General features: G+C 39.9%; 1 protein-coding gene across 2 annotated transcripts in view; it reads right to left on the reverse strand.

The window, feature by feature from the left end:
• Positions 1-4,118: 4,118 nt before the first annotated feature.
• epha10 (EPH receptor A10) overlaps positions 4,119-15,555 on the reverse strand; it is a 179,173-nt gene continuing 167,736 nt past the window's right edge. For both annotated transcript variants that reach the window (XM_088405727.1, XM_088405726.1), the window contains 7 exons: positions 14,935-14,996; positions 13,388-13,504; positions 12,471-12,557; positions 12,051-12,203; positions 7,363-7,553; positions 7,118-7,282; positions 4,119-6,410 (listed from right to left, as the gene is read on the reverse strand). In XM_088405727.1, coding sequence (XP_088261853.1) covers positions 6,296-6,410; positions 7,118-7,282; positions 7,363-7,553; positions 12,051-12,203; positions 12,471-12,557; positions 13,388-13,504; positions 14,935-14,996 — 890 coding nt within the window. In that variant the 3' untranslated portion in view covers positions 4,119-6,295. The remainder of the gene's footprint in view (positions 6,411-7,117; positions 7,283-7,362; positions 7,554-12,050; positions 12,204-12,470; positions 12,558-13,387; positions 13,505-14,934; positions 14,997-15,555) is intronic.

Below are 15,555 nucleotides of genomic sequence, written 5' to 3' on the forward strand. Positions count from 1 at the left end.
TACCTGTGTGACTTGTTGAGATGACTTGTGGTATTGAATAACCGAGGCAGTAAAGAGGGAAATACGCGTGATGGACGGTGCAGAAAAGCCATGATGGAGGACAGTGATAAATAGCCTGTATAGTAAACGCAGTGACACAGAGGGGTAACATACAGGCTATTAGATAGGACCGGAAAGTGCTCTCAAGGAGAGTTTCGGGAGGCAGGCAGACAGATGGGTGTTTAAAGTGTCCAAAAAGCAAGATAGAAGCCAACTACACAGAGAGAAGTTGTCAGTGCGGTCACTTAGAGTTTAATCTCGGCTCAGTGGAAAGTTCAGATTTTGTCAGACTGAACCCACGTCGCCTCACATAAGTACATCTCAGAGGAGGGATGCGATGGGAAGCAGCGAAGGCTTCAGGAGGAGGATTTGCAGACAATGACTTTTCGCCACTCGGGCAAAGTGGCTGAGTGAAGCCGGGGAAAGACAAAGCCAGCCATAAGCTGGACCTAGGCCAGACAGAGCGAGGTGCTTTAAGATCAAGCCGTTAAAAAGCCGGGACGCTCTTCTTCCCTGAGGGATTGCTTTGCCTTTTGCCGCTTCGTTTCCTTCGTCGGCCCCTCGCCGCTTTGTTCCCTTCTCTCTTTTCCCACAGCGCATCCGCACAAGCACGCGTAACCTTCATCCCTCTGTGGAGAAACACAAGCTTTTACCGAGAAAAGCGTGGCAATTTCTCACCTTCCATTTGCTTCTTCTGGTTTGTTTACTCACTCCCGCCATAATGCGGGGATTAATTTCCAAAAGCCCATTTGCGCCGTGGCGCGCTTCGACAAAGAAAGGACAGGGGCAACTATATCGGGGGGAAGTTTCCCCTTCAAACCGCTTTAGAGGTGGACTGACGGCTCTTCCCTTTTTATTGTGCTTGCTTTAATCTTCTCGCGGAGCTGAGGGAGCGTGGGGGACAAGAGAAGAAGAGGGCTCTCAAAACACAGCTGGGAATTGCTGTTGCATCTCCACTTCCCCATGGGCCTCTTTAAATCCTTACCTGACATTTTCTTCGCGCGCATTCATTAGTTTTTCAATTGTAAAAATCTGTTGAAGGAATTACACTGGGAAACAAAATGTCTCGTTTGATCAAAAAATAGTGCGATAAAGGCCAGAGCACTTGAGGCTAGAGCAAAAAGTCAAGAGATGAAGCACATTATAAAGGGCAGATGCATATATATCATACACTGTAGATTCTATATATATATATATATATATATATATATATATATATATATATATATATATATATATATATATATATATATCCCTCCAAAAGGAATTAGAACAGTGAGGACATTTCCTTTATTTTTCCTGTAGACTGGAAATATTTTAGTATGACACCCAAAAGACGAATATGAGACAAACATGAAAACCAGAGAGCTGTCTATGGGGGAAAAATAAGTAATTATAAAGCTGAGAGAAGCTGAAAAGTCAGAGCCATTGGACAGACATTGGCTATAGCCAGTACAACCATTTGGAATACCTTGAAGAAGAAAAAAAAAAAACACTGGTGTCATCACTAACAAATGTGGAACAGGTAGACCGAGAAGAACAGCAGCAGTTGATGATTCAAACATGGCAAAGAAAGACCTCAAAACTGTTAGTGACATCACCAACAACCTCCAGAGGACATGAGTGAAGGTATCAGCAAGAAAAGGAGGAAGACCAGGCTGGATTTTGCCCAAACTTGCCTCAAACATTCTAAGGAGCTGTAACCCAAAAATACTAACAAATGAAGAGACAACAAGGCACACCTGGACAAGAGAAGTTGCCGGGGGGAGCTGATTGGTTGACAAACACGGAGAGACGAAAATCTACCAACATGAACCATTTAACATGAATCCAAACAAAACTAAGCAAACAACAACAAAAAACAAAATCAAAGATAAGCCTTACATACTGTACTGTAAAGTACCGAAATTATTCTTTTTTTCTCGCTGCACTCAGAAATTTGAAAAGGTGCTTGGTCGGGGTCTCCGAAACAGCGAGCGACGGGGGAATGTTTGATTGCGTGGGAGCCGCCAAAAGCCGCAGCCCGCGATAGCTCCGAGATGAAAGTCATTACGTCTCAAACTCCAATCCGCAATGCCAATAAGACAGCAATATAAAAAGTATGGATTGCTGCCGCCGCTGCTGTGTTGGATAAATAAATAAAAATAGAATAAGAATCTCTTCTTCAAATCCCCTGTCGCACACACACACAATACGCACCAGACACACACACACACACACACTGACCCATGTGAGCAGGCTTGAAAGCATGCAGCAGCGCGCTCGCGTCCGCACGCCCACACAATTGCCCACAGCAGTCCAGCACAATGCTGATTTGCATTCGCAATAATTTCCCATACGCTTAGCACTCGTCGAACTGTGGGTGTTGCATAATAAAGTAGTAAGTAATATAACCCCGTTCCCTGAGTGAGGGACTTAGTAAGTTCACATGTTAATGCAGCCAGAGTGTGAGAGAGAACCATGAACTTGCAAAAGTATCCTTGGCGAAGTAACCGAAAGTTGAATTGGAGAATAAATGGATTAAAGGCATTAACCTTGTAACAGATCCAAGCGCAAGCAGCTCAGGTAGACTTAATGGGTGAAGAATGAGTTTGCTCTGAAGGCCATTGGCTTGTTTCTTTGCAAAAGAGGGAAAAATAAGAGCGCACTTTTAATTGGAGAGGGAGGAAGTGGAAGGGAATAGATTGAAGAAAGATAAATAAGAGAGTCTGGTTTGAGAACAACTCCGAGAAAAGTTTGGATTTGGCTTTCAGACGATTAGGGATGAAATAAGTTCATTCCACTACATCGGGTCAAAAATGCATAAGGCCTTTTTCTTGGCCGGGATACCCTCATATTAGTGTACCCGCCTGAAAAAAAATGTAAAGCAAATAACAGTAAAAATTGTCAATGTCCTGCATGACAGCAAAACTCCAGAAACACGGTGAATAGGCCAGCTTCAAAATAAACCTTACTTTACCAAATATAATACAGCCAAGAATTATGTGGCTGAAAATGTCAATTACTGCATTTTCCGCACTATAAGGCGCACCCTCAATTAATGACATATTTGCAAATTTTTTCCATATATAAGGCGCACCAGATTATAAGGCGCAATCTCAATGACATATTTTAAAACTTTTTCAATCACAGTATAGTAATACTCAAAGTAATAACAATAATAACTCAAATAATAACTCTAAACTCTCAATAGCATAATAACTCAATGTCAATATGACCAACCTTGTTCAACTGTAAACACACAAAAGAAACAGGTAAAGCTTACTTTATCAATTCATTCCCCATCTACGGATCCCAATCTAAATATTCATCCATATATAAGGCACACCTGATTATAAGGCGCACCATCAGCTTTAAAAAAAAAGGCTTTTAGGTGCGCCTTATAGTGCGGAAAATACGGTACTATATTTCTCCAAGTACAATTAGAACTTGCTTATAAGTCAAGCCCCCTACCTTTTTTTTTTACTTCAATTCAGGTGAATTTTACACAAACACGATTATAAGTCTACCCCATGGGGTGTGTTATTAAAATGAAAAAAATGATGCTATTTTTAGACTCGTTTCTTCATCGTATCGGGAATAACATACAGTTGGGGTTATGTTCAGCCGTGTCAAAAAACATAAAGCATTGAAACTTCAAATCGTTTTATTGTTGCAACATTAGTTTCAGCATTTGCGTGCATTGCCTCGCATTTGTCGCGTTTCCGCCCCGCACTCTCCCCCACAAAACCGTAATCGTATGTTCTTGCGATGAAGAAATGTGTCTAAAAGTAGCGTAAACTCGTCATTTTAATAACACACACCTTGAGTTTCAATTGGACAGCCATATTATGTGTAAGCACTAAAAGTCAGGGGTATACATTTTTTGTAAAATTCACCACGAATGAGGTAAAAAGGGGGCGTCAACTTGTACATGGAGACAGTACTTCTCGAAATGTTAATGTTGGTCATCGTGACGGTAAAATGCGAGCTAAGTGTTTCATAAAGTGCCACCTGGTGTAAAATATTCAAGAATTAGTGCTGTAAATTATTACTATGTCTCGGCAATTCGATGACGACGGCAAATTATAGACAATACATTCCCGTGTATTGGAGATTTTTTAATAACACAGTTCATAATTGTAACAGCCATCAGAATTTCATCTAATGGATAAAAATCATCAAAAACTAACAAAAAGACATTTTCTTTTTAAATATTCCAAACACCAGAGTTTGTTGGCCGCGGCCCTAAATTCAAACGAATAACCCCGTACACAGTGAGCAGATATTATATTCGACACATTGTTCTTCAAACAAATTATAAAAATAGATTCAGCATTTTCAAGTACATATTTACAGTATTAAACATATAACGGTAAGAGATGGGCAAAGAGAGGGGAACGATTTACATTTCATTCATTTGTAGCGAGGAGGTCCCATCGTTATTTTTTGTGCATGTGAATTCGCGAGGATGCATTTTGTTCGTATAGGTGCACGTGTGACAGAAATAGTAAACTACTTTCTTCTTCAAACTCAACCGCGACCGTTGAACGGCGAGGCCTGGCGGCGGGCCGACCAATCGAACGTTTACAATTTGTCAGCCGCCCGCCCGACTTTCTTTATTTTGACGATTACTAAGAGAGACGGACGAGAACAAGCAAAACGACGCAAACTGTATTCTGTGGCAAATACAAACCGGATATATTATTTCAATCAAAATTGTCTTTCCATCGCCACATACTTGATTTCCTCTAAACTCTTTCAAATTTGCGACTCAGAAAAGGCGACGGGGCAGAGTACTGTACACGAACACCCAACGTGATACCCAACAGTAATGGAAAAAAAAAGCAAAACACATATTGTAATCGCAACAATGGAAAAAAAAAATATCCTTATGACATTCTAATACTGTATTCACACACCACACCCAATGATTACAGACCAAACTGTTCATGAATACACAGATACTGTGTACTGACAGCTAACATCCTCCATTGGTAGTCTCATATGAAACATGTTCAATATCTCACAGTCATATAATTAGCAAACTATTTTTTTTTTCTGATTTACATTAAATACTTTAAATTAACCACCCTAACCTCTAGAGTAAAATTAAGTGTAGAGGTTATCGTTAAACAAATAAATATGAGATTTGGGTCATCTTCCAGAGTTGACCTGAGTTTTACAGAGTACGTACTTGTGAGAGAGAGCGAGCCTTTGGAGGGGAAGATTACTTGAACTCCGTGACACCAGGACTAAAGGGAAAATTAAATATTTCATTTGCACACTGAAGACGGTTTGAGAGAAAGATCAGGAGAATCAAATGAGGAGAAGTCAGACAGTGACATAAAATAAGGGTGATCAAACACGCAACTCTTTTACTAGACGCGCTCCCTGCCAGCTTTTTTTTTTTTTTTCGCCATCCTTACAAAAAAAAAAAAAAGGCCGATATTCCTGAAAGTTCATTTCATCATTCCCCAGGCTACAGCTCTATTTAGGCCTGTCAGCACACTTTATTCTCGCAGTACATCAGCCCCCGTTTATTTCAAATGTTTTTGCAGGCCTCATTTAAATACTAAATTCCAACTTGTTGGACCCTTTAGAGTGGGACAGCTCCGACTTTATAACTATTGACAGCTGCTGCTCTGAGTCGGCGGATTATAAGCCTGCCATTTTTAATATTCCCGGAAATCCCTTCACCATCTGATATGAGATCACTTCTGGCACGGTGACGCTATTTAACATCTCTTAGATGATGTCCCTTCATATTTCAAGTGAAATCAGCCAGCGGAGAAGTGTCTTTGTCAGTCTTGACTCAAGGCCAGTAAACAGTACTGGGAAGAAGAAAAAAAAAAAAAAAAAAGTGGTAAAGGGAAAAAAAGAAGTCCAGTAACCTTTGGGAGTTCTTCTCAAGAGGTCACCATTCTGGAAGAGACTATCTTTCTATTGTCTTAACTGACTGATTCCAAAAACGATTTAGCCGACACAGTTTTGGAAGGTCAAAGTGCAGATAGAGGTCACACAAAGTCACATGACATCACTTCTCTGCCATCCTCCAATCACCGGAGAGACCGGCGCTCGCCTCCGAGGGGGTTTATTGTAAAAAGAAAGGAAGGAATTGCGGAAGGCATGAGGAAGAATGGGAAAGAGGAGTAAATAGAGGACCTTTTATCTGCCCTTCGCTCGGAAAGACAGTCTGCCTTGCCTCGTCTCCACCCCATCATCCACCATCTGCGTGTTGGTGCCAGCCTGCGGCAGCGGCGCCTTGGGCCGTCTGTTACACTTGCACGCCACGCCCGTGCATTTGGATGACCTGGGCTCTTAGGGTCTGGATGGCGGCCAGGATCAACTTCTGGTGCTCCAGGGATGTGATGCCGAGGCTTAGTACATCTCTGTAAACACATACTGTATTTCAATTTTGATTCATAAACTCATTATATGAAATCAGGAAACAATAAATGAAGAGTAGATGTCTGTTACCACCCGATCATAATTAGTAGAGGCTTTTATTTTAACCCTTGTGCAGTATTTTGTCCAATCCTTTGATTTTTACATGAAAGGTATTTAACAACATTATAATCACACACTAGGGAGCTGAAATTTCACACACATGGTGACAACATGTCAAAGTTAAACACGACAAAACTACTTAGTGATAACATTACCAGGAATGTGCAATCCCGTTGGGAAAATACTGCAAGAATGATGTGGAAGAAAATTAACCAAAAATGAGCAAAATACTGCACTAAGCTGTTCCCAAACTTTTGTGGCGTACCTTGTTTGGATGTAGAATCAGTAACTACATTTATTTTTTAGATGTAATCAAAAAAGCAAATGAACTGCTAATGATTTTTCATATATTTTCATATAATCGATGAATTGATGTATAAAGCCTGATTTTCAAAGATAAAGCAGCACTGCGATGCCCCTAGTGGTAATACGGTGAATTTAATAACTCAAATCGCTGTCAGCCCAGGAAAAATGGATATTTGACGTCTACAGTCGTCAATGGCAGTGACGGAGATCGTTTTTTAAGACTTCAGCAAGAAAAACGGAAAGCCATGGCGTCACTATGAGAAAGGCGTGCAGGGCTACTCACTGTACGGTCATTCGTGCCACCGATTCCAAATAGCAGTATCCTGCAGCAGTGAAGTTGTCCTTGTATCGGCCCATGTCTACGGCGTCCAGCCACTCACCTACTGAGTTAAACGATGGGAAGGTGGGGAGCGGCCTCTCTGCTAGCTTAATGGAGGAACTCAGGGTCCTAGGGGAAGCACGAAATGGCAGGTATGAGTCTACAGAAGGAGAAAGGGGACATTTGCGAGGCTTCCGACGCCACGCCACCTTCGCGCCAACGTGGACGAGCCAATGCCGTCGGGTGAGCGAATGCTCTTGCTGAGCGCCGAATGGATCTGACTAAAGGTGGGTCTCTCTGTTCTCTCCTTCTGCCAACAGTCCAGCATCAACTGATGCAAATGTGTAGGACAGTTGACCGGCGCCGGCAGCCTGAAGCCATCCTCGATGGCCTTGATCACCTAAAGCGAAGACGGTGAGAAACAAAGGGTGAATCAACATAAGCGGTTAGAGTAAAAAAAACGAAATTCAGTGGGCCCCCGTGTTACGAGATTAATCCGTTCGCGGTTGGGCTCGTGAGGCGAATTCACCGTATGGGGGGCAATCCAAAACTATATTAAATAGCTAATGCGCTTAGTACCCCGGGTAAAAACATCAAAATTGTACAAACAAAATAAAAATTGGTACCTAAATAGTCTAGTAAGTGCTACATATATATAATATACATGTATACATTCAGAAAACATCATAAAAAAATACAGAAAGGTTTTATTTGGTGGCGCTTGTTATGCCCATATTCCCTAGTAAGCATAGCCTAGGCTAGGCTAGCTTCAGATTTCTTGATTTTCTCCAGCTTCGTTTCCATATAAATCATCTTCTTAATTCTCTCTTTATCACTAGCAATCTTGTAACCCATAGCTAACCCTTTCAAGTTTGAATTAAGCAGTAAAATGCACTATAAATACGGTTTTGTAACCACTCACGATAGAACTAAGCTTTACCCTTCCGCCATTTTGAAACGAGTGAGGCCGACCGATAGCAGACCAGCATTTCCGTCATGTGACGGCAACAGAAAATAAGTGGAATTGCCTAAAAACGCCTGCAGATGGAGACAAAATAACATTAAAAGACAGCCAACCCCCTAGGGTCGTGGCAGTTGTTTTTGTTGCAAAGCGGGGAAAACACCGTAAAGAGGGGACAAAAAAACTCAGTATTCCACATCACAACATGAAAACTAATGTAAGACAAGGACGCTGTAACCCGGGGGTCCACTGTAAATCAAAGTATGTTCCAATGAGTACTATTTCATTGATCTCCTTCTCGAGGGAAATGCGGATTCTCATGGAAATGTTCTTTCTTTTGAGTAGCAGATTGAGTCAAAATAATTCCCTCAATGGACAATATAGATATTAACGAATGGATGCAGCAATTTCTATTAAAGACTCACAATAGCTGTGGTTTTCACAACACCTTAGTTTTTACACTCAAGTGCCACTTAATTTACTAGAGCTGCACGATATAATGAGGTCTATACAAAGACTTGCATGAATTGCATTTGTATGTTATTGTTTGGCCAACCCACTCACATACTGCAGCATATATTTAAATTAGATTACACATATTGTTATGGAAAAATGTTGGAATAGCTTGCTTTCTTCAATTTATTGTTCATTTACTGCTCTGTACCAACTAAAGTTGCATAATGTGACTGACAGAAAAGGACACACAATGCCATTGCTGCTAGTGGAAAATTATTTTAAAAATTTGCATAGAAAATGGCTAGATACAACATCTGCACTTAAAAACAACTCTGAGATATTTTTGTCATTATCATTATATATGTCTAAACACATGTACTTTTAAGCGAAATTATGTTTTGTTGTATTTTGGGGCGGAGAGCAGCGATTTCTTTGCCACATTTTCCTTTGATTACTGCTTTTTGAATATTTATATATTTTTTAAAATTTATTATACTATGTATTTTTTTCATTAATGGTCTTTTTCTTTATTACAAATGCTTTTTTATATGATCGATTTTCAAAATTGGACTGTATAGTTGTCTATTTGGAAAATTTATTTTGTACTGTATTGTAATTTTGTATTGTGTCACATATACATTTTTTTTAATACATTTTAAAGCAATACATTTCTCTGAAAGACATTGACATTTTCTCAGATGAAAAAATAAGCCTACTTAGACCCAAGCACGTTATTTACTTTTGAGGAAATTTCAGTCAATAAGCAATCATTTTCGGTCATTTCAAAGGGAATTTGTTCCTATTTTTTGCCAATTTGACTTTTCAAAATGGGTCTCAATTGACAGCTGGCACTGTGTATTAGGAATCAGGTAAGAAACTCAATGCTCACACTGGTAAATAATATATTAGGATGAGAAAATAAGATGCTTTTGTCGTGTGGGAAACAATGCCCCCTGGTGGCAGTGCTTGATTTGCCTTGTAATCAAAACTAGTGCAAATCACTGCAAACACCAATCTTTGCGATTGTTTTCTTCTAGATCAAGTCTTGGTTCCTCAGCCAATGTCGAATGCCGTTCATGTTTGTTTGCCCCTGTTGGAGTTATTTCTTTTTTTACATGATCCCAATTGAATAAGCAATAGTATAAACTCTCCGATTAACACCTGAATAAAAACCATCCATCTATCTGTTTTGCGATCAACTATTCCATCTAAAAGATAAGCGAAATCTCATTTCGGGCTTCCCCTTTGTAACGCACTTCTATAAAGCACACATTTTTACCTCTGTCAAACAGGGGAGCATGACCACATCCCTCTAGACTTACTCAATGGTCCTTTCTCCTCCATCGAGCTAATGCCGTTCCCATTCAAAACCCATTCACCATAACACCTCACTGGGGATATGATCTTATCTGTCCCTCTCTTGAATCACTCTGAGAACTACACTATTCTGAAAGGAGGAAATAAAAGTCAGCGCTTACTCATAAAAATTACATCTATCAACTGCGTTATTTCCTAAAACACTCTCCTTCCTCTCAATCTCGTTCAGGCTTCTTAAGCTCCCGTCTCTCTAAAGAGCATTCATGAAATGCTTTTCAGCATTTGACATTTTCCATTTAATCAAAGCCAGCGAGGTAAAGGGCACAATGAATTACAGGTGGACAGGCCAACCAACAATCCCGTTATGATATAATGTATCAATTCTACGCGGATTATTATCCCAGTCGCTCGACAAGCTCTGGCCTTTGCCCCCGCAAATGGAAAGTTTGATAATATGCATCAGACCGAGAGGGAACTTTGTCATGCTTTGTGAAAGGGTACCGAAAAAGATTGGTCAAACAAAAAAAAAAAAAAGAGAGGTTGCTTGCACCTGCTGATTATCTCATGCATATTAATTTTGCGCATTAAAAAATTGGAAAGCAGTAATAATGGGTGGCTTTTTTTTGAGCCTGCACCTGCATATTGGATACATATTATGCTGACTGCAATTTGCACGCGTATCATAGAGATAGATCTTTTAGACTTATTGGATTCTGTCATCATTCATGGTGTAATAGTCTCCATTATTGTATTAAATTGGAATGTAGCATTGCCCAAAGAGGAGCGACTTTCACCAGAAAGTTAAATGTAACCATTTTAAAGGCCAAAAAGTGAGGGGTGAACAGCAAAACTGAGCAAGCCTCTCTATTCACTTGGAAATAATGGCGGCGGGGGGAGTCCTATCGACCGCAATCTCCTCAAGACTAGAAGAAAAAAAAAGAAAACTTAGCATTTTCCAGAAGCTGAATGTAAAAGGAAGATTTTCAACACTTTTTAAGAACCGGGTGGCACTGAAGGAGGGACGGGCGAAGGCCACTGGAAGGAGGTCACCGCTTCCTTTGGAGAAAACAGGATTGGCTATGGAGCTGATGCAGACTTTAAGTGACGGCTTAGGCCTTGAAAAAGCATCCAGAGCCAATGCAGCCGCTTTCTGTTAATAAGATCCGAGTTGGCTATGGACGCAGTATTCATTGAAGCAGATGGAGGTGACTAATAAAAATAGACTGAGACTTTAGTCTACCTCCTACTTTCCATGTAGTGAATATTTATCAGCAGTTCAGGGACAATTTATAGGATTTTTTGCATTCCAATGGGGATACATGAAACGTGGCTGTTTGTGGGCGGGGCTGATCTAATCCCACGCAAACGGGGTGAATAAACAACAGTCGTTTCAAATAAAAAAATCAGATCAATTTAGTGATCGGTTATTTAAGTCGCCGATGGGTAATTTGCTCCAAAATACAGACTGTGCAAAGTCTAGTACAAATCGGTAACAACTCAAATGATCTATTATCATCATCTAATTTACATACTACAATCTAATTAGCGCTGTCAAAAGATTTAAGAAAGATTATGATCTGTAATTAATTCACCTAATTTATCTTTTTAATGTAACCTGAACATTTGAGAGAAATCTTCGACCGGAGTACATTTTCTTTTGTCATTCGTTGAGGATGCAGTCACAGCTAGATGCTTTGCATTGATGTGGTAGGCTAAACTTGAGCTGATGTATATCACTCTACCTTTATCAAAAATGCCGTCGGGGCATTTTCAAGGTATATTTTCATCGGACCGACAACCTTCATTTCCCTCTATTTTCACTTTTTCTTTCCGCCCCTGCAATTGCTTTTCCTCCCACAACAGGAGCCTATCAGGTTATGCATAAGACAGACAGCCAATTGCAGTCCATCTCAAGTTGACCTTTATTTTCCAACCCCAAAATCTCAACCACAGGAAGCCTGATGCATAAAACAGATCTACTCAGCATATGGAAAGCATGAATTTAGATTAAAAAATGAGATCGACGTGATTAAAAAATAACACTTTAAATATGTCTATAATTAATTGATTAATTTCATTTTGACGCTCTTGAAACTAATTCTAATGCATTCCTCACCAGAGAAGAGAAATACTTTTTTTTTTTTCCTATCTCACCGCACTTACATCTTGGTTACCCATGTCCCAGTAGGGTCTCTCCCCGTAGGACATGACCTCCCACATGACGATCCCAAAGCTCCAGACATCTGAGGCAGAGGAGAAGCGATGGTACTGGATGGCTTCTGGAGCGGTCCACAGCACCACACTCTTCCCTCCATGCTGTTCAAAAGGCAAAGGATCTCACACTAATGCATCTTGTTTGAAAAACGTGATATTTGCAAGAAAAAAAACCCCTCCTAGAATTACTTTTCCTGAACCCATCATCAGAAAGGTTGACCTCCCTTACTCATTTTCATTAGAGCATCTTAGTATGCCCTCACACAAACCTGATAGCTACTGATTTGATCCAAATCTCATGAAAAATATTAGGGGCAAGATTGTCATCTGAGAGTGTTTAAACAAAAAGAACACATTAGGTTTTCTTACCAGTGTGGTGTAGATCGCCTCTATCTTGTCCTCTTGAAGAGGTCTGAAGCCAGACACTTTGCAGCCTAAGTTCGCATTAACCATAACCTATACACCAGCAACAAAAACATACATGCATGATACTGTCAATTATAGTCCAGAAACACTGCTTTAATTCCATTGAAGAGTAGTCTGGGTTCAATGTAGGTGTAGAATGGGGAAAAAGTCGACCAAGTCGGGTTGTCGACCTTTTGTGCAGTGCCAGCAACGTCTCTCTCACTTGCTGTGAGTGGCTCTCTTGCTTCAAGCAATGGCTCACTGAGCAAACACTTTTTTTCAGTGTAAACTAAATGGGAGTGAATGTTTGTTGACCTTAAATGATAATTGCTAATGCGCTATGCTAATTGTGATTGCATGCGATGAATTTTTAAGAAAATACATGAATATTTATATCACCTTACTTTAACTCACATCCAACTTTAGGAAATCATGATGAATAATTAATAAATAATATAAAAATGAGGGTGGGGGGGTTGTTTTCTCGAATATTCAACAGTATAATCAAGTTTAAAAAGACTCCATGGCGTTAATAATCACCACACTGATGATCCAAACTCTCGCTGCACAAGGTCTACTCTGACCGTTTCCAAAACAAGTGTGACAAGCGTATTTGCGGTTTTGACAGCCTGGCCTCCTTTTTTAAGAGGAACAAACTGACAAAGCAAATCCTCATGACAAAATGATTTTGACAGCATTGTCTTGTCATTTTCAGCTTCATGTATTCCTCAAATAAGCGAGTGACAAATGACTGTCAAACACGGATCCAGACAGGGACAAATTGTATTCTCCAAGTCTGCCAAAGGAAAACTTAACTTGAGACATACATCAGCCCACACAACGTAGTCTATTACTGGCCGGCGCACCACCTGCTCTCTTACCTTGTGTGCAGCCAGGCGTTTGTGAACAAAGCCCATTTCGGCAAGGTACTTCATCCCCGACGCCACTCCAGTCAGCATATCCATCAGCTGCATTACGCTCAACTGACCCTCGTGTTTCTGTGATTTTGAGCGTTAAAAAAGAAAGGACAATGTGAATGGAAGAGCTGAAAGGAAACGAGGAACGACTAAAGCTTTACTTTTGGTATAGATTTGCGAGAGGTGGCCCATTTGCTACCGCGGAATAATGTTGCACTCAACTGGATGTATTGTCTTCATTAGAGAGAGAAAAACAAGCAGGCCCTTAATTCATATCATTATAAAGCACACCGCGCTGCTTCAGCAAGCAGAGGAGCATCCGAAAAGCTTATAGCATCTTTAAGCAATAACACCCCATTTGTGTGTAATCATGAATTTTTTCTATTATACGTTAACAAGCCTGCTGGCCTTGATGGGGTGAAAAATTGCTTGGATTTATAAGCAGCAAAAATGACCCTTAAGTAAATGCGAAGGTAATGACGTTGACAACGTTAACGATATGCGTTGACAATTAAAAAAGAATATAAGCTGTATAAAGATCCTTGAACATTATCTTTCAAGAGCTTTTGTGATCAAGTGTGGGCTTGATCTGAGGAATTGCCATTCAAAATCATCAAGGTTGAATTATGCAGTCGCATTTTACATTTGAAAAGTATACTGTATCTGTAAATCATGTTTGCGATGTATAGGCCGTATTTTTCGGACTATAAGCCGCTGATTTTTCCTCATCTTTTGAGACTTGCGGCTTATAGTCCAGTGCGCCTTATCTGTGTTTTTTTTTTTTGTGTTTTGTTTGTTTTTATGCTAGCCACCAGCAAGCAAATGTGTGTATCTGTTCGAAAAAATGTATATCTCTAAATTTAATAAGAGAATGTATAACATTTTGGATAAATTTGTGATGTGTAAATGTTATATACAGTGCACAGTATATTTTACAAAGGGAGACAAAAAAGATGCTATTGAAGTATTGATTTCAATTTTGAACTGCTACTGTATTTAACTAACAGATATCCATCCACCCATCCATCCATCCATCCATCCATCCATTTTATCCATTTTCTATATATATGTTGGGACTAAACATGCAGGCATGTTCAGTCTGTTAAAGAGAGGATGTTGCTGTTGGCAGATAATTACAAAAAAAAAACCTTAAAAAAAAACCTTTATGTACCTTTTTTTTGCATAAAGAGCTGATGTTATTGCCTGAGGTTTATATTGCAGTGCGCCTTATCTGTGACAAAAATCCTTTTTTGGCTCAAATTTTGCTGCTACGGCTTATATACCGGTGCGACACATAATCCAGAAAATACAGGTATATATATATATATATATATATATATATATATATATACATATATACACATACACACACACACACACACACACACATCCATACAGATCCATACGCACACATACATTTTTCTTTTCTTTTCATCTTTTTTTCTTTATTTCCTTTCTGCTGCTTTCATGCTCGGACGACTTGCCCCGAATATTAATAGAGACTGACTTACCCTAAGGAAAGAGTCCAAGGCCCCATTAGACATGCTCTCCACTATGATCATCATGGTGTTACCTGAACACAAACAAAATAGGACAAATTAAAGTGAGATTGAACGCAGAGGAGGGAAACAGTGCATACTGTAGATAAAGTAATAGAGACACAGGCACAGAGCAGGAATAAAGTAAGGCGAGTCCTCTTGGCAGCACTGCAGGATTTGTGGCAAAGCCATTCTTCACTCAGTGAACTGTGGCGAAGCTGGAAGAACCTGCGTGCTGCCCTGGCTGTCTCAGCAAGTTTAAGCAGCCTTAAACACTCATTCGACACCCGCACATACACGCGGACGCGCTTACCAACAAGGTCCGTGTGCCTGTTCCTGTACATTACACACAACAACAACCACACACTGAGCATCTAAAAACAAGAGGCAGCAATTTTGCACAGCTTTGAAATGCATCATTAGGAAAAAAAGACTAAAATAAGCAAAAGACATTATGATTGTACACGTGTAAACTAACAGCCAATGATTGGCTCGTGATTTGAGTTAGTATTATAGAAGCATTCATTAAAGTAAAGAAGGTAAACCGCACTGCTAGAAATGTCTTTCGGCTTGATGTCATTCAATCGCTCAACC

The sequence above is a fragment of the Hippichthys cyanospilos genome, chromosome 21, assembly GCF_059441005.1.
Source record: "Hippichthys cyanospilos isolate Australia breed blue-spotted pipefish chromosome 21, RoL_Hcya_1.0, whole genome shotgun sequence".
Classification (NCBI taxonomy): Eukaryota; Metazoa; Chordata; class Actinopteri; order Syngnathiformes; family Syngnathidae; genus Hippichthys; species Hippichthys cyanospilos.